General features: G+C 39.9%; 1 protein-coding gene across 3 annotated transcripts in view; it reads left to right on the top strand.

The window, feature by feature from the left end:
- DCLK1 (doublecortin like kinase 1) overlaps positions 1 to 22,768 on the top strand; it is a 289,474-nt gene that overhangs the window by 140,696 nt on the left and 126,010 nt on the right. For all 3 annotated transcript variants that reach the window (XM_018554346.1, XM_018554338.1, XM_018554354.1), the window contains exon 5: positions 7,665 to 7,781. In XM_018554346.1, the coding sequence (XP_018409848.1) occupies positions 7,665 to 7,781 (117 nt within the window). The remainder of the gene's footprint in view (positions 1 to 7,664; positions 7,782 to 22,768) is intronic.

The following is a 22,768-nucleotide window of genomic DNA, read 5'->3' on the forward strand; positions in this document are numbered from 1 at the left end:
TAACAGAATTATTCCGTCATGGGTCCTTATGGCATGGACAATCATGATGGAATAATTCCATCATTGGTCCTTAAGGCGTTAAAGTGAACCTGTGACCAGGCTATGGACATTCAGTTATGTACAGTAAATATTATTAAAAAATAATAAATGAGCTTTAAAGTGGACCTCAACATCTGCATGCTGATATGAAATCATCTTGCATATAGTAACATGATAGTTAAACATATTTTTCTTGGTCACTTCCTGGTCCTCTTGTGCATTAGTGATGTAATGTGCTGAAGTGTTGCATACTGGGAAGGCTACATCACAGTAGCATTGCTTGGAATTCTCATCTGTAATCTCACGAGATCTCAGGGAAAGGCATTTTTCTCCCCTGAGATGATGTGCATGGTCACATGTGCCAAAGTTCCAGGAAGTAAAGGGAGATTGATTAATGTAGTAGAATCACAGCTCATCTCTCTTTAATTATTCTGGCAGCAGGGACTTGACAGCTTTCATAGTTACATAGTTACATAGTATTTGAGGTTGAATAAAGACATTAGTCCATCAAGTCCAACCTATTAGGATCTCATTCTAGGAGTACCTGTACCCCTGTATATTACGGTCCCTTAAGAAATCGTCCAAAAGTTTCTTGAACAATTCCACATTCTTTGCTGAAATCACTGTCTGTGGCAGTGAGTTCCAGACCCTAACTGATCTTACTGTGAAGAACCCCCTTCGCCCCTTGTGCTGGAATTTTTTTTCCACCAATTTTAGGTGGTGGCCTCTAGTTTTTGTAATGGAGTACCCCTGACATTTCAGTCCACATCGTAATCTGAAAGATCATCCAGGACTGTGCGGGTCATGTACAAATGTGGTTTCCTGAACCGAACATCCCCAATCCCTTCCTGGGTTACATGTACTGCAGCTGCTGTGCATGCAGCAATTGCTGCTGCCAAATCTAAATTAGCCTCAGCAAACATAGTGAAGGAGTTGTGCTTCTTTTTCCTGCTCTGTCTATAAAAAAAGTAGGTTTATGACAAGTTCCTGAATCTTTGCTCACTGCTTCACGAGAAAAAGGCCTTTATCACCAGGTCTGACAGGGTGCTAAATCAAGGGTACTTTTCACAATACTTATCAAGTGATAAAGCTGTTCTCTACTTTTCACCATTTATTAAACAGGTACATTCCCATTGCTCTCTGTGTACTTATCACCAGGATGAGAAGAGGTGAGATATTTCAGTTCCTACCTGACTTATCACGGTTTATTAAACACCATTTTATAGACTTTTCACTTTGATAAGGTGAGAAAAGTATTTCCACTGCTTATCACACTCTTTTCACAGTTTATTAAACATACACCAAAATGTGTGTGTGTGTGTGTGTATATATACGGTATATATACACTGAGTGGCCAGATTATTATGACCACCCCATCAGTACTTCGTTGGGCCACGAGATGACTCCACGAGATTACTTCGTTGGGCCGCCCCCTGACTCCACGAGATGTTGAAAGGTGATGCGAGGAATCTGACACTGCACTGTTGCCCTTCTGTTGTCTTGTACCAGTCTTGCCCTAACATTGACTAGTCGCTGACGGCCACCATTTGCACATTCAGACCCAGATTTTTGGCTGACAGTCCAGTGTTTAAACACTTTAACAGCAGCTGCTCTTGAACATTTAACTAATTCTGCTGTTTTGCTGATACTCGCTCCATGGTTCCCGCCAACAATCATCCCACGTTCAAAGGCTGTTAAATCACGTTGTTTACCCATATCTTCAGAAAAAAATCTCTTCTACTGTCGTGGTAAACAACCTGCTTCCCTATTTATAATGGTCTGGCCCTCTTGCAACTTCAGCGTGAAATTATAGCTAATTATAGCTAATTTGCCTACAAATGTCAGGTGGTGATAATAATCTGGCCACTCGGTGTATATAAAATCTGAGCATTTATAAGACAAAAGGGGATGCAAGTGGCATATATACACTGTAATATACAGCATCTGACATTTCCGGATGTGTTGTGCATATTCGTCGGTGTGGTGTAACCTGCTAGCTGCTACCTCATTAGTGTGTCCCTTCAGACCTGCAGGGATTACTAGTGATATTGGGCGGTGGTACTATTAAATATAGTACATGTGTGTACCCTTGTGGTAAAACAAAACAGGATACTTGGAGCAACCTTGTTATTCCTTAAGTTATATGACCTTGGTGCCTAACCTGCAGCCCTTTGGTATTTAATTTGCAGCCCTCATGGCCCTTATGAAAAAAAAAATATAATTTAGACTGGTGCTAGTAATTTATTGGTTTGGTTTATTTCTTTCACATTATCTTACTTTTTTGTGCTGTCCATCCCATTTGTGTTCTATTTTTTTAAGAGGACTGTAGGGAGCACAAATGTGGAATTAGAGACTGTAATTGCATTGATCTCTAGGAGTCTCATGTAATGTATCTCCAGTCTGTTTCACGTAACTGCCTCCTGAAGCATGGCCTCAGTCTCCAACAGCTTTTATAGTAGGTTTGCAGTCGCTGATCATCTCTTGTAGCATTTCTATAGGCTTTGGCCATCTCCTGTTTCATGCCTGCACTCCCCGAAGGGGTGGGGGTAGTCATGGGAGCGCAAGTTGTGCTGCTTCTCAGATGTGTGGACCGGGATGTCCGACCTTTGTTCAGGGGATAACAAAAAGGGGGGGGGGTTGAGAAGTGCCAGCTTGTTGGCGCTTCTCACCCCTCCCCTTTTTTTGTTATCCTCTGACCGCTTTCTGTAGCATTACATTCATTCAGCATTATATGTGGCTCCTTGGTGATGGCATGGGCCACACCTGAGGCCTATAACAAGAAACTTGACCATAACTGCTATGCGATCGTGGCTCTTGTCATGCTTTTTAAGGTCAGGGATGTGCTCAAGAATTATTATATTTTACAACAATGGTGCATCATTGTTGTAAACCTGTTAAAATTCTAAACTTTCAAATATGTATGTAAAGCTGCATCAGGTTTGTTTGTCTTTTAGGCCCCATTTTTATTGTAAGGGAATAGAGGGAGTATTATAATATTTAATGCTTGATAGATGTTTCAGATATAGCAGCCTTGCAGCTGTTTTGTAAATCATCTTAGCAAAACGTCATGGTATATACTGAGCTCCAACGATTACCATTCAGGTAACATTCCCAAACAATTTAGATAGAAAAGGTAATGTAGAAAGAAAAATGTACATAATGTCATTTGATCTGAATTTTAAAAAACACAATCACCAAAAGAATCTCCCAGCTCCTTGGTTCATATACTCTAGCTGTCTTTGAAGTCCTTGGTATCAGGTAGTTGTGAATCAGATACATATTAATGAAGGGTTCTGACCTGCCCTTGAAAGCGAATGTTTTTCCTTGATCAAAAGAATAAAAATATGTGACTCATAGTGTCCTAGGTATTTAATGAATAATGGCGTCATGAAGTCAAGATCATGCAATTATATATTGTGGGTTTTTAATTTAGAAATTTCAGATTCTTTGAAGTTATAGGGCAAATTTTGTTTCTTTGTTTTATTGTGTCTGCTCTTTAGTTATTTCTGATTTTTGGTCTGTTATTTCAGAAATACATCTTGAGTGGAGGTTGCTGGTTCAGATTAAACCTCTCTCTCAACATTCCTCTGTATGGTTTCTCTATATGTCCTGCTACAAAAAAACTGTCGTTCCTCGTTTGATACCATTGAGAGAGGTTAGTTTTGGATAGAGTAGGGAGTGGTTAAAAGTGTTGTAATTTATTTGCTGTTTTTGTCCCATTGGGTAGATAACCCTTCACTTTCTGTCCCAGATGTGCAGCAGTAGAAAGAGAAAACCCTTACCTATTGTTCTAGAGGCAACTGTAGAATTTCCCATGATTTGACAAACGGTCTTGAGCCTTCTTGAGCCAAAACATAAAAAAGGAGGAACACTCTTGCAATAGCTTGCAATATTCAGGAATAAAACAGCAAGTTGCCGCACAATTTTTTTTTTCTTTATTTCAGCTATCACAGGTAATGACCCCCATTTCAGTCATCTCTACCCCCCTCAACAGCCAGCTGAGAAGAGTAGATTCAAAGACAAGTTTTACTTAACCCCTTAAGGACCAAGCTTCAGATACTTGTCTTTCAGTTAAGGACCAAAGCAATGTTTGCTATGTGTGTGTTCAACCGCAATTTACATCTTTCTCATTTTTTGCACCAACACATATTATATACAATTTTTTAAAGAACAAAAACGGCTTTAATTTGATGGGACATATACAAATATAGGCGATCTGGGGCTAATTTTAGCGCATGACAGAAGCTTAAACCCCTTAAGGACCCATAACAGAATTATTCCGTCATGGGTCCTTATGGCATGGACAATCATGATGGAATAATTCCATCATTGGTCCTTAAGGCGTTAAAGTGAACCTGTGACCAGGCTATGGACATTCAGTTATGTACAGTAAATATTATTAAAAAATAATAAATGAGCTTTAAAGTGGACCTCAACATCTGCATGCTGATATGAAATCATCTTGCATATAGTAACATGATAGTTAAACATATTTTTCTTGGTCACTTCCTGGTCCTCTTGTGCATTAGTGATGTAATGTGCTGAAGTGTTGCATACTGGGAAGGCTACATCACAGTAGCATTGCTTGGAATTCTCATCTGTAATCTCACGAGATCTCAGGGAAAGGCATTTTTCTCCCCTGAGATGATGTGCATGGTCACATGTGCCAAAGTTCCAGGAAGTAAAGGGAGATTGATTAATGTAGTAGAATCACAGCTCATCTCTCTTTAATTATTCTGGCAGCAGGGACTTGACAGCTTTCATAGTTACATAGTTACATAGTATTTGAGGTTGAATAAAGACATTAGTCCATCAAGTCATCTGGCCTTTTTTTTTTATTAACACACATCAGATGCTATATGTCGTTCACAAACCCACTGCTACCAACTTTAAAGTGTATTTCCACTTTTGCAGCCAAATTGAGATAACGCTTATTTTATATTTTACATGTTTTCATTCACATCTCATAATTTAAAAAATATATACAAAATTGCAATTGGAATGCAAGTGGAGCTGGGGAGAAATTATTTAACATAATTAACCATTTCTGTACTGTGTTGGCAGAAAACTGTCTTAACAAAGGTTTTTTAGATCTAGAAGCATTGTATGTTAATGATTGGAAGCTAGTTTTTCTATGGGGACAGACAGAGTTTCCTGTCACTTTGAAACTGTACAAGGAAGCCCCAAAATCCAGCTACACAGACACATCTAAAAGAAGAAAATATTCAAATTTTTTTTAGGTATATCAATTTGTATATCAATTTGTCTCAAATCACTGTTGTGACCTTTGAGGATAAAGTTATTCACAGTGCCTGCAGTTACAGAATTCAATAAAGCTTTATTTGGCTTGGATGTTATGGTGGTGTGTGAAAAACAGCGTCCTAGCAACCGAGGAAGCTGCTCAGCCGACAACATCATAGCAACCAATGTGGCTATGGGCCGACAGTGTCCTACTATACACGGTATACCGTGGGCCAACAGCATCCTAACAAATGATGATGTGGGCCAATAGCATCCTAACAAATGATGATGTGGGCCAATTGCATCCTAGCAACCCCTGCTTGGGGGGAAGCTGGGACGACCCTGTTTACTTCAAAATTACCTTGGTCTTAACTGTGATAGTTTTCTGAGATGGTGGCATTCATTAATGAATTTGTCTCAGCCACAGTGACATATTAGAAAAGTGTCAGAAATAAGATCTTTGTGAATTTGTCACATGTGTTGGTCCTAACTATGGGACTGTCACCAGCCGTTTATGAATTTGGCATAAGAGTTCTAAGATGCATCCAAAATGCCAGGCTTGTGTTGCAAAGCCTCTGTAGAATGGCCCCCTATATTCTTATGGAGTGTAAAAGTAGAATAGCTAAATATGTTCTTGGTAAGACCCATGACATTTGCACCCAATGACACAAAACAGTTAACATTTAAAGGTAAATGCCTTCCCCGGAAACAAGAAGATGAAGTCCATGCTTTTTCATCCACAGTACATTTAAAGCCTCTGGGGCTTGAGGGATCCTTTGCACTAGTACATGAACAATGCAGCTTTCATGTGTCATGCATGGAAACTGCACTACATTTTAAAAATCCATTATTTACCATTTGGGTCATCAAACATTGCAAGATGCAGTTTTAATCCATTAGCCTATTTTTTTCCATTAAACTCAATTAAAGAAGGGTCCTTCAGAATGTACTGTGCAATGACTAGATCAAATCTGCAAATGCACTTTTCAGTAAATCTTTACATTATGTTTTCTCCATACAAAATGCATACAAGTAGTCAGTATATCAACAGTAAGATATGTTGTCCAGATGCTAATATAATACCAGCTGGAGAAATAATAGCCCAAACAAAACAATGTCAGCTAAAATCCTCCGGGTAAAACAGGAAAGAAGAACATCAGCTGTGATACAACCCCGGGTCATATATTTTAAAGTATTCCACAGGCCATCAAGAGAACATAACAGTGATTCTGATATAATTTTAATGCCATTTTCAGATACCTTGGTGTGGAAGCTCAAAGGACGAATCATGGGGTACATTTAATTAATAGAGCAAACTTATATCAAAGGAATGTTCTCATTTCCTGTGCATGAAACACAAGGACACAACTGTTCTTACACCATTAGGGAAAGTGGATTAGAATGATAAAATATAGTATACAATAGATAGCTTAAAAATACCGTACAAAAAGATGTTCTGATTGATATTAATGAATTCTATAGAGCACAATACATCTTTAATGGCAATGATTCATATCATAACAGATACTGAGTAATGGTTTTAAACTGTCATAGCACAAAAAGTACAATCTGGTTAAAGTAGTATTTCATATAACATTCCACTTCATGTGTTACGGCTGCTTTATGTTAACAAGAGACTTTTGATTTTAATGTATATCTCATCATCATCATTTTGTGGACTAGTTTTAATAGATTTTAATTTATCTCAATTTGTTTAAGAGGGATGCCACGAGTAAGTAGTGTAGTGTGTAGTGTAATAGTTCTCACCTTAAAGTGTATGTAAACCCAAACAATGCATTTCCAATATTTGCTCCCCTTTGGTCCATTTAATATACCATTTAATGTGTTTGTTTGATGCGCGCGGAAAAAAAAAACCTGTTAACCCTTCCAGAAATCCACTCGGCTCCTATCTTGTTGTGGACTTTGCTACTGTTGAACTGAAATCTCAATCACTGCTATCATCCCTACCTAGTTCTGCTGTAAACTATGGAACACCACCCCCCTCTCCTTATTTACATAACACAGGGGGTGATAAAACGAGAGGCAGATAATTTTAGCAGCAGGGTCCAGGGTAGGCTGGAAGGGTGTCCACCTGTTCATTGATAGACTGCAATTGGGGGCATTAGAGGAGTTAAGCCAAATAAATGTGCACAAGCAAACTTTGTTCATGAGCTCAGCTGACCAGTAATAATGATATAGTTTTCCTAACGTCAATTAATAACAACATTAATCACCTGGTAGAGATTGTCTATAGAGAACAGTGAATCTGTATATTATTAAACGAGGGTTGAGTCATGTAGAGAAGCAGTAGTCTTGAACTGAGCCCACTGGATTGTTGATACAACAGCAGATTAGCATGTTCTAAGGTGTATCTTTTCTTTCAGAATGTCGGGTTGTGAAATCTACATCATACACTAAGCTTCCGAATATACCACGTCGGAGTACAACCAAGAGCCCAGGACCATCCAGGCGCAGCAAGTCCCCCGCATCAACTAGTTCAGGTGGGTGCCAAGAATGAGATGTGGAATCATTTCTATATAGGATCTGTACAAGAGCATGAATCTGTATTTTAATGTTGTGAATAATGCAATGTCTCAAAATGTTAAAGGAGAAGTGCAGAGACGGTTTAAAATATACACAGTACAGTCAGGGAAATTCAATATTATGTTTGTGCCAGAATTCTGGTGCTCATGCACCAAATTCTAAAACGTGCTGTGCCATTTTCCAGACCCCTACTGACTCCTGCGCCAAATTTAAGTAGTTCTTGTTTGCGGCATATTTTATTCTGGCGCTGTGCTTAGGACAAACTAAATAAATAAAATGTAACAGTTCAGTAATAAGAGAAGTGATGCAAAGTAAGACCAAGTACTTTTTGGTGTAACTAGTCTGCCACACGATCATATTGTATATGTCTGTTGCAGTATATGACACATACCTCAGGTATGACATTCCTTGAGACCGAGGATCCCACTGAAATCTGTCTCGGGCACATACAGTATGTGACACTTTGGACAGAGATGGGACACATCTACCTGTATGTACTTTATCAGTGTTAATATATTTGTCCCAAAGTCTCTCTTGCAAGCCAGCGACAGTTACACTGGTTTGCACCAAATTCGTGAATGCTATGCAGCCTTGTACACGAATTTGGTGCAAATAACACTATTCCTGTAACCCTCAGACACTTTTCTTGTGTCTCTCAATTACACTTTTTCTGATTTCCCCTGATTGTTGTTGGACTGACCAGTTACATTTCGGTACATTTCCTATCTCAGTGATACCTGGGCAGGAAATGAGAGGGCATGATGTCTCATGGACCTGAAAAAACATAAAGCAATCAAAATCTCTAATGCTCTAACATCTTTCCACTCAATCAAATAAATGTGCTTTTGTTGCTGTCTGTCTGCATTAGAGATATTCCATCAATTTTTTTTCCTGTAAGACTTTTTCCTGTGTCACAGGGACTGGAATTGAAAATAAATCTCTCCAGGGACACAGTCAGCAATTAAATCTTGTATAGTGGAGAAAGTGATTAGTGCTGGACTGCTTGTTTTTTTGTGGTTTATGATGAGAGGCATGTGGAGATTGGTAGGTCCCAGGGTTTTTTTTTTAGGGTGGTCCTTGTGGATTCATGGAAAGAAATTGAAAGATAAAGGTGCCAGTCCACCACCAAGTCCAGAATAGGCTTTGATTAACAAATTGGGGGTACAGGGATCCCCCATCATCAGGTCTGGAATAATAGAGGATTAACATCCAGACTTCAGCAACTATTTGTTTCACTGGGCTGCTGAACTCACGCTGGAACAGGCAATATACACAGTCTTCAGAAACTATTTGTTTCACTGGGCTGCTGAACTCACGCTGGAACAGGCAATATACACAGTCTTCAGCAACTATTTGTTTCACTGGGCTGCTGAGCTCGAGCTGGAATATGCAGTGTACACAGTCCTCAGCAACTATTTGTTTCACTGGGCTGCGGAACTCATGCTGGAGCATGCGATATACACAGTCTTCAGCAACTATTTGTTTCACTGGGCTGCTGAGCTCGAGCTGGAATATGCAGTGTACACAGTCCTCAGCAACTATTTGTTTCACTGGGCTTCTGAACTCGTGCTGGAACAGGCGAAATACAAAGTACTCAGCAACTATTTGATTCACTGATCCCTCATCCCAGTCCATACTTTAATCCACTATTATTCCAGCCCTGATGAAAGGGGTTTCCTGTAGCCCCCAAACACGTTGGCACATCTCATTGAATACAAATAAAGGCTATTCTGGATTTATACCAATGGTGTGTGGCTGAAATCTCAGCAGAGGTCCCAACCATTCCCCTCTCTGTACAAACCTAAAATAATGGCTAGGCTGGAGTTGAACTTTAAAGAAAACCCATTATTGTACAGACCAAGTTTTACTGGGTTTTTTAAAATGTTACCCTTGTATACTTTTTGTCACGGTATGAATGTTCTGAAACATTCAAGCCCCGGGGACTTGTGAAATAAGGAGGAAATGCATAAATGACTATCTGGTGGTTTGTTTTCAGTAACACATGAGTATCATTCCTGTGCTGATAAGCACATTTAGATACAAAGAAGCTATTGTAGAAACAGTACATTACATGTAACATTTTTCTGTACCTGTCTTACGTACATTGTGTGCCGTTAGCTTTGTTAGTGTTTATGGGATGATCATCCTGTCAATGTTGCCACAGAATGAATGAATAAATGATTCAACTGAGTGATGGCCGTGACCTAGAATATAATAACATCTATCATCTGTGATAAATTCACCCCTGGTTTTTGAAATTGCTGAGATTGAATCAACAGATGCATTTCGAGTCAGTGCACTGGCTGTGAGCATTTGAGAATTCAAAACAAACATGAAGCTCACACTTAGTGTATCTAAACCAAAAAAACAAAAATGTGATTTATTGCAGTTTACCAGTCCTTGGATGTGGTGGCTGCAATAGTTTTCTGACTTTGTTTCCTTTATTTTTACCTGGAGATCCTGTCAGTAACACATGTCCTGTCCTAAGGTGACACCACTCAGCCATTGTACTGTAGCTATGAAGTAGTGTTGTCACCCTAGGACTGGAAGTGTGTTAGTGATGTAGACACCACCTACACTCAATACAGTGTTATGGCCAATTTAAGGAAGGTGGTGCTTGTAGGGATAACAATGGATGGCGCTGTGTAAATCCTCAATCATTTAATGTTTAAACATAGTCTGATCTATTGTAAATACATCACATAGGTCACCTGTGTCACCTTGAGGAAGGGCTCTGTGTGGCCTGAAACATTGGCTGTATGACCTATGAATGCTTGAGTGCTGGTGACTAATCTTTTATGATCTTGAAGAAGTGTATTAGGACTACAGCACAGCCCTTTGATAACTCAGAGAGAACTGAGAACAATGGTAACCAATAACAGTCAGGGCCGGTTCACATAATCTCCAGTGCATTCCAGTACAATTAGCTGCTAGAATGCACTGGATCGCATCCTGGCTGGTTCCCTTCATTCTGGGGTGGGAGGGGGCGTGACAGTGCATTCAAGTGAATGGCACTGAAGCCCTGCCCCCTCCCGCAGTGCGATCGCCTACACCAGAATGCGTGGCACATCAATGCTTGCGGTGCGGTCCAGTGCGATTGCAAAAAATAGTACAAGCACTCACGATCCAGTGTGTTTCAGCAGCTAATCGCGCTGGAATGCATTGGACATGGTGTGAACCGGCCCTCACTCTGGCAGAGCCCAGGAAGTTTTCAGCTTACTGGATTTCTGTCAAAATCAACAAATATGTTTTGCATTTGAACAGATATAACAAAACACTTTACTTTAGAGACATTTGATAGGGTTTGCATACACTTTAATGTAATACTATGCTGAGAGAAATATAGGGGTTGACATCACTAAACCTTCTGAAAATGCCATGTGGCTGGTTGTCATGCTGATCCTCTGACTGCAATGCTGGGTCTCTGACATGCAGCAGGCATCTGATAAAAAGTAGATTGGAGTGCAATTCACTGTGTGATACTGATTTTCTTACTTTTCATAAAGAAACTTTCTAACTCCATGAGAAAGAAAGCCAATGCCTTTAAAGTGGATCTTTAGCCAAAATATTTTGTTTTGTTATGGATAGAGTAGGGCCGTGTGAAATCCTCTGTCATATTTTATGACCTGTTGCTTGCTGTCCTGGAGATACAGGAAGTGATGGCAAATAACTCCAGTGGGAACAGAGGCAGCAACAAAGAGTGAGAAAGGTTATGATCTCTGTGAGAAATGTTAGGATCTCTGTGAGGTAATTATTCCAGTCTGTACCTCCATGTCCCAGTTCAATGTTTCCTTCATATTTTTTTTGTCCTGGTGTCACAAAGTTTAGGGATACAATTCCTTTAGCATTTTGTAATGGTCAGTGGAATCTCCTGGTCCCTGGATACTTATAACTAACCTTGCTCTAAAAATATAAGGCCCACTTCTTTATTCACTCCCTGCATGCCAAAATGCTAAAGTTAAAAGAAAAAAAAGAGAAAAGGCCTGAAAGGGAAAAGGTAAATATGGTTGTATCCACAGCTCCTAGGCGAAGGTGACATGCCCATCCCTCTGACAAGGATTCCAGGTCTTGCAAGAAGATGTTCCAGCTCTAGGCTGGATATCTTCTAACAAAATTTGGGCTTCTTAGCATTCCCCGTGATCTCACCGGAAGTATGTTGATGTCATCCCCTGCAGTTGGAAGTATATTTACTAACCTTTTTCCTTCCACTGTTTTGTTTTGTTTTTTTCTTATAAAACTGCTGTGTTTTCCATGTCAGTGGGGGTTGTGAATAAATTGTGTGTTGCAGTAACACATGGTAAAACAAGTTTCATTACTGCAACACATGATAATGCACAATTGCCTATACATTGCAGTGCCATTCATTTAGTTGGCTCCCTAACACCCCTTCACACGTTTCAGAGCACCACAAAGCAAACCTGGGGACCATATGCACGTTGTGGGGCACTGCATTGAACAAAGAAGGTTCCTGTCCAATTTTCCCTCTTTGTGGTTTATTGCCATCCCATTAAAAGTTAATACTGCCTTAGCTCAACACATTTAATGTTCATTGTAATACACAAGACAAGTGTGAAGAGGGCCTTATAAATTGTGGGTATGTAGATTGATCCAACAGGTTTCTTAATCCCGCTTTTTCTTGTAATATGAGCTTTAGAAGGTACATGTACTGAACATAAAAATCAGGTCCTGGAAGTTGTGTTGATTTGCAATCAGCAGCATGTGCAGATGTCTTTTGTTGGGTAAAATGTAATTGTTGTTGGAAATTGCTATGGAATAAACTATTTAAAATTATTATTTTACTGGAACCCCAGGCAAATAAAAAAGATACAAATGAATGCAGCTCTGTAGTCATTAATACATAATTAAAGTGTCACTATACTGAGGAGTTAATCTTAAAAATTAATTCAAGTACCTTAACTATTAACAAAAATATATCTTATTTGTGTATCATTCAGCTGTAGATCCTCAAATCATCTCTGTATTGGTGCTGACACTGTCCTTCCTTCTGGAGGGTGGATACTTTTGTTCCTCATGGTCCCTGTGTGTGCTGTACAGTAGTAGTAAAGTAGAAAAAAATGCAGAATGGCAACTGGCGATAGAGGACTACAAATCCCAGCAATGCATTATACAGTTATGGAGAATGGCATCCGGCTACAGAGGACTACAAATAATCACCTAAGACTCCCGTTTTTTCATGCTGTCAGAATATGCATACAGCGTGTGCCAGTTACTATTTAAACCGGCATGCTGTATGCAGCTCCTGAGAAGATACGCTATTGGCATAGCGAGAAAGCCGGCTGCGCATTTTGCATAGCTCCCGCTACGCTAATAGCGTATCTTCTCAGAAGCTGCATACAGTGCGCCGGTTTAAATAGTAGCCGGCACGCTCTGTATGCCGTTTCTGACAGCGTGGGATACGGAAGGCTGCCCTTGACGGTGGATCCAGTGATCAGGCGAGTATAAAAAAATAAATGTTTTATTTTATGTTCCCGTTGCAGTAGGGTGAGGGTGCTCTCCGCACACCTTTCAGCAATCCCGGCCAGTACACAGGGATGGTGCTTGCAGTAACTCCACGGATGGCACCGTGCAAAACGAACAGTTGACGAAAAAACGGTCACATTTTCTGCCTTGAGAAAGGGACCCTGCGTGGCCTCGAAACGTCGGCTTTTTTCGATTGTCGTGACACCATGGTCCAATAAAAAGGACTTATTCATTTTTAAACCTTTTGAGTGCTGGTGACCTTTTTTCGTCAACTGTTTATTTTATGTTCCCGGCAACATTTAAAAATGTCCCCGGATTTTATTTAAAAAATGCTGTTGCCTTACCCCGGAGGTCAGTGGGGCTCCCTGGAGCCTGGTTGTGGGGGCTCCCTGGACCTTGGTTGTGGGGGCTATGCTGTGGCCGCAGCTGCCAGTTCGCCTGCATCAGATGCGGCTCTCTAATCCGGCGGCCGCTCGCTCCTCAAGGGGGGCCTTGGAGGCCCCAGCAGGCGGCCCTCTACAATGCCTGATTAGAGGGCAGCATCTGCCTGATACAGCCAGCCCGGATCGCATACCGAGGCGATCCGGGCTGGCTGGTTTAGGCAGACGCGGCCCTCTAGTCAGGCATGTTAGAGAGCCGCCTGCTGTGGCCTCCCGAGGCCCGATTAGAGAGCCGCATCTGATGCACCAGACAAGTGTGATGAGGGCCTTATAAATTGCAGGTTTGTAGATTGGTCTAACAGGCTTCTTAATTTTTTTGTAATATGAGCTCTAGGGGGTACATGTACGGAATATAAAAATCAGGTCCTAGAAGGTGTGTTGATTTGCAATCAGCAGCATGTGCAGATGTATTTTGTTGAGTAAAATGTAATTGTTGTTGTAACTTGGGAATTGCTATGGAAACTGTTTTTTTTTAAATCTCAATATACATTAAAAAAATATTTGTTATTATTTTTTTAGTGGAAATCCAGGCTTGATATAGACGATACAAATGAATGCAGCTCCATGGTCATTAATACATAATTAAACTTACTTTTTATAATGCAAGCAGTGTAAGTATCTAAAGTATGACCTGAGCAGAGCTCAGGCTTGGAGAGGGAAAAGCAGCTCAAATAACCAGTCAGTTGTGCTGCAGTGCAAGGAGCATGCTGCTAGGAGGAGAGTGTAGAGTGTCAGAGAGATAAGCTTATCAGTCTGCTGCTTCTACTTCACTGTCAAGTAAGAAGCTGGGGGAAGGACTAGACCTGTAAGTGTAATTTAAGCTAAAGTAGAGAAAATGTGAGTCTTCTTGGCTGCCAGATAAGACTGTGCTGTGTGGCACAGTTGTGTAAATCTCAGGACTGGATGACCAGAAATACAGATCCTTTGGCAGGCAATATAACTCTCATATATGTATATTATCTGTATATTTAGCTAATTTCCTGGAGTTCAGCCGTTGTGAATTAAACATCAACACCAAATAAGCTTGCCTAACATATAAATATGATTACACCCAGTGTCTTCAATAATGGTATTTATAGAACTTTATAGCTTGGATGAATGGACTGTGATCTCCTGATTTAAATTACAGTATTTCCTTTACTGTAGACTCTACAATGATATTGCTTATTATGTGTTTCAGATATATAGTTATAACCCCTGACATTTCCTGTTCCTAATCAGGCACATGTTTGCCACTACATCTTAAGTACAACAGTGAGGGATGTATTGAAATACATTTGTGTTATGAGTTTAAATAGGTTATTTATCATTAAATAAGCATCAGCTGGAATGACACCCACACGTGCCTTACCATCTACTGCTTCCCTTATTGTTGAACATTCTATTATTTATGGTATTTGAATAGAGCTGATACATAGGTTAGTTGTTGTATATGAATATTAAGCCGTAAAGTGAATTGTACAACAAACATTCTGCTACTAAACCATACGAGAATCATACAGAATGGACTGACTCATAAAACCATCTACTGTTCTCTGGATACTTGATGGTGACATTATTTTTAAACTGTTATAAGAAAACTATATCTTTTGAGCAACATTTCAAAAATTATCTCTTTGGGATAAGCCAGGTCAACTTGGAGCAAATGTCGTCAGGAATACATTCTGCTGCCTACACAGTTGACGTCAATTTTCATAATCCCTGAAGATGGAATGGTATTAAAGCATTACTACTCCTACTGGACTGTTATGTTATTTTGTGAATGAGGTTCTCAAAGCAGTAGTAGTTGTCTCCTCAGACTTAGAGATTTTCTAGTGGAAAAGGAACATGAATTTTCTCCCATTTCCATTTCTGCCCTAGCTCAGGAATGGAGCCACTAGCACCTATAGATAATTAAATAGGATCTCAAGTAACCAAAATAAGCAAATGCATAGTTATAAGAAAAATGTGAAGTTCCCATGTACAAGGGCCTGCGTGTCATTTCCAGCTCCAAAAGCGCACTGCCCTGGCATGTATATAGCAGCCAGTTCTTGTGGTCACCATCTCTTGCACCACCGTTTGATTAGTAAGGCTGCCAATCACAACAATGGGCCAATAGGAAAAGGAAACAAAAAGGGATGAGTCGGAATTATTGGCCACAGGGGCTGTTTGCTTTTTGCATACAAAGTGTATCCCTGTACCACGGTGCTTCCTATCTTAGATAAATGGCGGTTGCATGTATGCACCCATATGTTAAAAAAAACACACACAAGAGTGACAGCAGAAAAAGACCATGTGGTCTGCCCTTTTTTTCTTTTCTTTTATTTAACCTTTTTGTCTGAGTATAGATCCCTGGTGCCCAACACACAGCCCATCTGCTCTCTATGTATGATCCACCCAGTGGTGGGCTGGGTCTGCCATCTGTTTTGCACTAGAATGCAGCAGAGCTGCAGCAGGGGGCTGGGTGATAAAACGCTCCCTGAATTCCAGCACCTAGCACTGAAAAAAAGACTGTAGTGTCAGGTGGAGTGATCTCTGACTGACAGTAGAGGTAAAGGCCCATCCTTGGGAAAAGAGAGAGCAGTGGGGAAGCTTGTGATCAGGTAATTAACCAAAGACTAGCAATACTGGTGTGGAGGGGAGAAGGTTGTGATTGGGTAATTAACCAATGCGGAGTGGGAAGGGAAGGTTTAAAAAGTGGTACCATTGACCGCCAATGAGGGTTTATAAATAACACTTCTACTGACCACCAATGACCAGTGGAGGGGGGAGATTAATAGTACACTGCAACTGAGCACCATGGGGCAATCAGCGCCATCCTTCCTGTGATCTGGGATGTCCCATACGTTGGACAGGACCCAGATCGCAGAGAGGACAGTGCTAATCACAGCCACACTGCGGGTAACTCACGATGGGTCTAAAGGTATGGCAATTAAATTAAACTGCAAATTTTAAAGCTACCCTGTGCTTTTAAAAGTATATAAGGCACCCTTGACTGCACTGTGCATTTTCTTTTCAAGTAACCCTTTAAACCTTGTGTTTAGTGGTCCTTTAATTTCTAATATGTCAGATACCTTAGTATTGCTTGAACTGCAGTGCTCCTTGTAATACCGGGCATAGACTTTGCTGTCAAAAATGCTGGCCACAGCTTGCAGAAACTCATCTATCATCAGAACCTTCTAGGGCCAATGTTCAACCTGCGGAGTCAGAATACGTTGAAGAGTGCTAAACTGAGAAATGGGTTTTAATGATTTCCTAAACACCAGCGATGTGCTAAATAAAAGATTACTTTTCATTTGAACTGAAGTAGTCCTAATAAATGAAAAACAGACATGCTATACTTCCTGTTTAAAGCTGATTTCTACTGTTGATCTTGATTAATAGCAAAGCTAGCTTTGTTGTTTGTTGTTATTTGCAAGTGATCTTTCATTTGTGTTTTACATTATATGACTATACTTATTAGATGACTGGAATAAAAAATAATGCACCGCTTTCACTGATCAGTTGATTACTTAGATACTTACTTAGATATTACAATTTAGCATTTTTAGAGCATTCCTAATCTTTATCCTGAAATGTATCATGTGCACCTCTCGTGTCCCACTCATCTCTGTCAACATCCTTCATTTTGAAAGGGCCTGAGCCTCCATTCAAACCTGAGTGTGAGCGTATTCAGGCAATTCTGAAGCATTTTAAATGCAAGTTTTTTTTAACACTTTTTTAGGCGTTTTCAGGCTTGAGTGATTTGTTTTAGCCAATGGAAAGCTAGTTACTAGGAGCAGCAAAAGCTAGGGCATCAAATTGCATGAAAACGTGTTGAAATCTATGGGGCCAAATATGCATGATTCTGCCCAAAAAAATCTTATGTTCACTTCTCTTCTAGCTACAAGCAGCACAATACGCAGGTGTAAATGGCACCATTAAAAAATGGGATTCTTCATGTTTCTGAGAGATTTTTTTTACATGGGGTCTATAAGATCCATACCAGATATCTAGAAAAATTCGGGGAGGTACCACATGTCATTTTTTATATTTTTACATTGATATTTTTGACATTTTAGACTGTGGTGCCTCGAGATTTTACTTCCCTTTAAAGGGTTTCGCAATTGAAAAAAGGTTGGGAACTGCTGGCTTAGAGCACCCATCACAAGATTATGAATTGCTGCTCTATTTATTTCTACTGAACTTTATTGATTTTCTGATATTATACAGATCATTTATTGATCAGGCTCTGTTAGAGGGCTACTACACGTGTACCAGCATGCGTTCATAAATGATGATCCTTGCCATCTCACACAGAGCACGATTTATTGCCACTACTGTGGATTTCATAATCTCAATGTACAATATCACAGAGCCCAGGAACACAATAAACAAGGGTATTAACTGCATTGCAGGACAGTATAACGGTTCAGACATGCTACTCAATGTCAGCTCTTTTCTAGCTTTATTAAGACAGTCATGACACATGGAGATTTTACTGCTGCATAATGGATGGATTTAATTGAATTCAAATCAGCTGTGTCTTTGACATTGTTTGCAATGAGACACAACACAGTTAGGTAAATGTAATAATATATAGTTGGAAGAATGCTGACCCTTTCAAACATATATCCTCTTTTTGTGTCTGAAGGAAAAACTATTCTGATCGCCCATTACAACTAATTATAATATTTCTGGAAGACTGGAAACGAGAATACGGTGGTACTAGGCAGAACAAATTGTGGCTATTCTCTATGATAAAATTCCTATATATGTAGTCAGTTCCAGGAAACTATCCTATATAATATGGTGGAAGAATGAATGCAACACACATCTTCAGGGCTCGAAGGTTTTATAAAGGGAACATCCAATGACAGCCCCGGCCAGAAATAGCTTCTAGTGTCATTTATGAAATTTTGTTAATGTTTCAATGGGATTACACTGAAAGATTAGCTCCCTCTACAAGATTTAGGGCCCGCATACATGGGCTTTTGTTCAAGTCTGAACTGCTTCTCTCCTCTTTAATGCAGTTTAGAAGCATGTTAAATTCAGGTAAGAAGGAGGTCAACTGCAGGGCAATTGCACCTAATAATGAACTGTGACTGATCGCAGAAGTGTCTCAAACCAATTACCTTCAGGGACCCTATCAAGAGGTTTTTTTTTTTTGTAGGAGACCAGGGGAGCAGAGCAGGATTCTGATTGGCAGCATTCCATGGCTCGACCTACTGGGGGGAGGCAGGTCTTGGAAATGTGCAGCAGGAATTCAAGACTGGGAACTCAAGCCATGAGGTAGCAGAGTGTGCCATGCAGAGGAGTGTTCTGTGTGTCGGGCTGAGCCAGGGGTAGTCTGCCAGGCTGTTGAGTAGGCTGTGCTGTGTGGTGAGCAGGAAAGCCAGAGGAGGACTGTTGTGTGTGGGGCAGGAGAAAGCTGTCTGTGAGGTAGAACTGCAGAGAAAGAGTTGGTAGAGCTTTGAGAGACCGTTCTGTAGATGAGGCTATGGAGAGCAGAGAGAAAAGAACTACTGTATTGTATTGTGTTCTGCCAGCAGAGAAGATAACCCAAAATGGCCTGGCAGGGACTTGGACTGTGGACTCCATAGAGGGAAAAATCAGAGGCATGAGAGGGGAGTCCCTGAGTGTGGTGTGACCTCTCCTCTGGCTTTTGGGAAATGGACTGCTAACCTGAGGAAACCTTCACATCATCAGTAGTGAGAGGCCCTTTGGCCACCTTTATTTGTGCTAATCTTGCTAGCTGGCTGCCTTAAACGTTTGCTGCCATTAAAGAATCTGCCAAGAATACTAAGGGGCATTTCACTCTTTCACAAGAGTTAAGGGCCCCACTTCTGACAGACTGTATATTCCATCCTTCACTAGCCAGTGATGCAGTCAGGATCTCAGCACTGTAGATAGGCCACATGGTTTTTGTCTTGACGGTGTTTTTGTTAAGTGGTTGATATTGTGTTAACCTTCTAATTGCCTACTTTTGGTCTGACTTTAAAAAAAATAAAAAACTATATAAATGTACTAGGTAACTACCAAAATGGTGATATTACACTAAACTTTTCATCCAACATCTATATGGAAGGATTGCATGGAAGATTTTCCTTCTTTTGCTCTGGTTATACCGGTGTCAGTAACTAAGGGAAAATCTCACTAACAGAGCCCCAGATAGCAGTAAAAGCCAAAAGGGTTTCTAATTCCTCCCCACTCTACCCAAAACTAGTGACCAGGGGACGCTGATCTAGCATTTTTAGTATTTAGCATTCTAGCAATTAGTATTTTTGGTTTTGAACATTGAAGCACATGTTTCAGTGTCTCTCAGTGCCCTGTGGCTGCACAATGTGAAAGGCTGAAGTGATGACTCATTTGTCTAGCATAGACAGGAGAAGAAGACATATTCAGGGTATTGTGCTTGTGGGTGATTCATAGCCTAGTTACAAACTGTTTTTTAAAGCTCCTTTTCAGTTAACCAGAAATTTGTCAGACTGAAGCACAGAATTACTTCAGAAAAGGTAAATGCTTCTGTTTCACACCTTTCTCCTAGACAAGAAGAAGGTATATTTTTTCAAAGAATACATGTTTACAGTATTTGGTTATTCAAAAGAAGAGAACAACAAAAAAGAGAATATGAAAACGCAAGTACCAAAGAAGTACATAGAGATACAATAATAAGAAAATATTAAACTTTGCAGTCCCCACGAGGGCCCAAACATGGGCCAAGACACTATCCCCCAAGCCCACTCATAAAACGCAGTGGAAAAAATATACACGAGCCAGACCTGAAAAATCATCAAATTATACCAGTACGGGAGGGTCCACAACGCCTTACCACATACAAACAAGGCATGGCCAGAGACCGACCCCTAGTGATCAAATGCTCATGGAGGCGCTAAGGGTTCTCAAGGTCCCAAATCTGCTTCTTCTGAGTCTCCAAATCTAGGGGACCACCAAAGATAGAAAAATAGAGAACAGAACAAACAAAAGAAGAAGGCAGATAGAAAAGGAAATGATAGACATGAAAGGCCACTATAGTCCACTAGGGTACAGGATATTAATAGGACAGGTAGGTCTGAAGCTAGGATGAACCTCAAAAATCTATCCAGACTCCCCAGGTGGCCATACGTGTTGAATAGGTATCATAGAGTTGGGCAGACATTTTCTCCATATCCATGATATGGTTAACTTCAGAGATCCAACCCCAAGAAGAAGATAGATTTTCTCTCTTTTGATGTTTTGTCTGACACCAGTCAGAGTGAGGAGATATCTCCCAAATGGGGACCCATATAGCAATAAATACCTGACAAAGGCTCTAACCCTCCCACACATCTAAAAAACACAAAAAGGTTTTGGCTGTATTTACATTCAGCTAAGAGAGTGTTAATGTAAAGCTTAGTGAAAGATGTGTGAGTGGAGGTGTTGCATTTATTTTCTGGTGTCAAAGTCTCAGGTTTACAAGGGCATTTAAGGATATGGTAACCCCTCTAAACTTTATGAAGGGGTCCAAATGATTGTGAATGTAAGTTGTTGTTTTTTTCTTGGACATTCCCATTAAATTCATATGTCAAATTATAAAATTCCTTATAGGGGGGTGTATTTAGAAAATGAATTTGTCTGCTTAACATTCCATACAGATAGCCTTCCAGAAAAGTTTCAGGCAGTCTGTTTGCCGTCTCACTTTTAGTTGACATGTAATTCATATTGTGTGACATTTGGTGTTTTGGCCAGGATATAACCGTGTGCTCTCAACTGAATGAATTGACCTTTCTGTTTAATGCTGAGATAGTTATGCTACTTTCAGTAGTTATATTGGTAAATAATTAACTCTCCCATTACAGTTCCTTCCCAATAACTTCATGAATCATACCTCACGCATTTTGCTAAATCCATACTGCAGCTTTATTGAGAAGAAAAATACAAAATACTAAAATAAGAAAATAAAATATATTAGAACTTTGTTGACTTTGGACAACAGAAACCTATTGCCAGCTAAGCCGTGGATTTTCTTTTCCTGCAATGAATCACTATGTGCTCTGTGTTCTTTTGACTTTTATAAAAGGCTCAAAACAAAAGGGCATGTTCCCCATGGACGTTTTTTGAAAAGTAAGAGCAGGGTAAAGTACACTTCCCTTAGATAATAGAAAATGAAATAGGATAAGTGTAGGCTTTATCCTATCAATATAAATTGGGGGCTTTTAAACCAGCAGATCAGACCAAACAATGAAAAGCGACACATATATTACAATTTACATTCTTATTATTACATATTAATTTTAAAAGGCAATGAATGGGACAACTTTGTATACCACTTTGGTAAGTAAACAATGTATAAAATTGGTTGTAAGGAGCAGCACAAATACCTGTTGGTTTTATGTAAATGTTTTATTGCCTTTTAACATGAATATGTAATAATACAAATTTAAATTGTAATAAATTTGTCGCTTTTCATTGTTTGATCTGATGTGCTGGTTTAAAAGCCCCCAATTTATTGTATATTGATAGGATAAGACCTGCACTTATCCTATTTCATTTTCTATACTAATTTGAGAGGGGTGTAGCCGATCAGACCTCCCTCCACTGATCACTATGTCTGTTTAAATGTCCCCTTAGATAATGCAGATGTCAGAGCTGGGTTCAAACATAGTCTAATTTTAGAGGAAATACACTTAAATCAAATAGCTTAATTCCTGATCAATAGTAGAGGCTTGGGTGATTTACTTTCACCTTATATCACTTGGGGACTCCAAGTAAGCAGACTTGGCCACCACTATGGCCATGGCAAATTCAAAGTAAGGCACTCTCCATCCTGTTGCTGCATTTAATTATTTTTAATGAATGAATGAGTAAGAAATAGCGCAGCGCCACACACACACACACACACACACTCAACAGTGTCTCACCAAACAGGTTTATGTATTTCAAATATGTTAAAATGTATGAGCAGCTTTCTTCCTTGGCTATAATTTTCTGTAGGATGTGGACATTTATTGAGCAGACATCAGATTACATATAAAGGGTATATTTATAAAGGATATGCTGACAAATACACAGGCAAATCTTTTTTC

Source organism: Nanorana parkeri, unplaced genomic scaffold (assembly GCF_000935625.1).
Source record: "Nanorana parkeri isolate BGI_ZX_2015 unplaced genomic scaffold, ASM93562v1 scaffold8, whole genome shotgun sequence".
Classification (NCBI taxonomy): Eukaryota; Metazoa; Chordata; class Amphibia; order Anura; family Dicroglossidae; genus Nanorana; species Nanorana parkeri.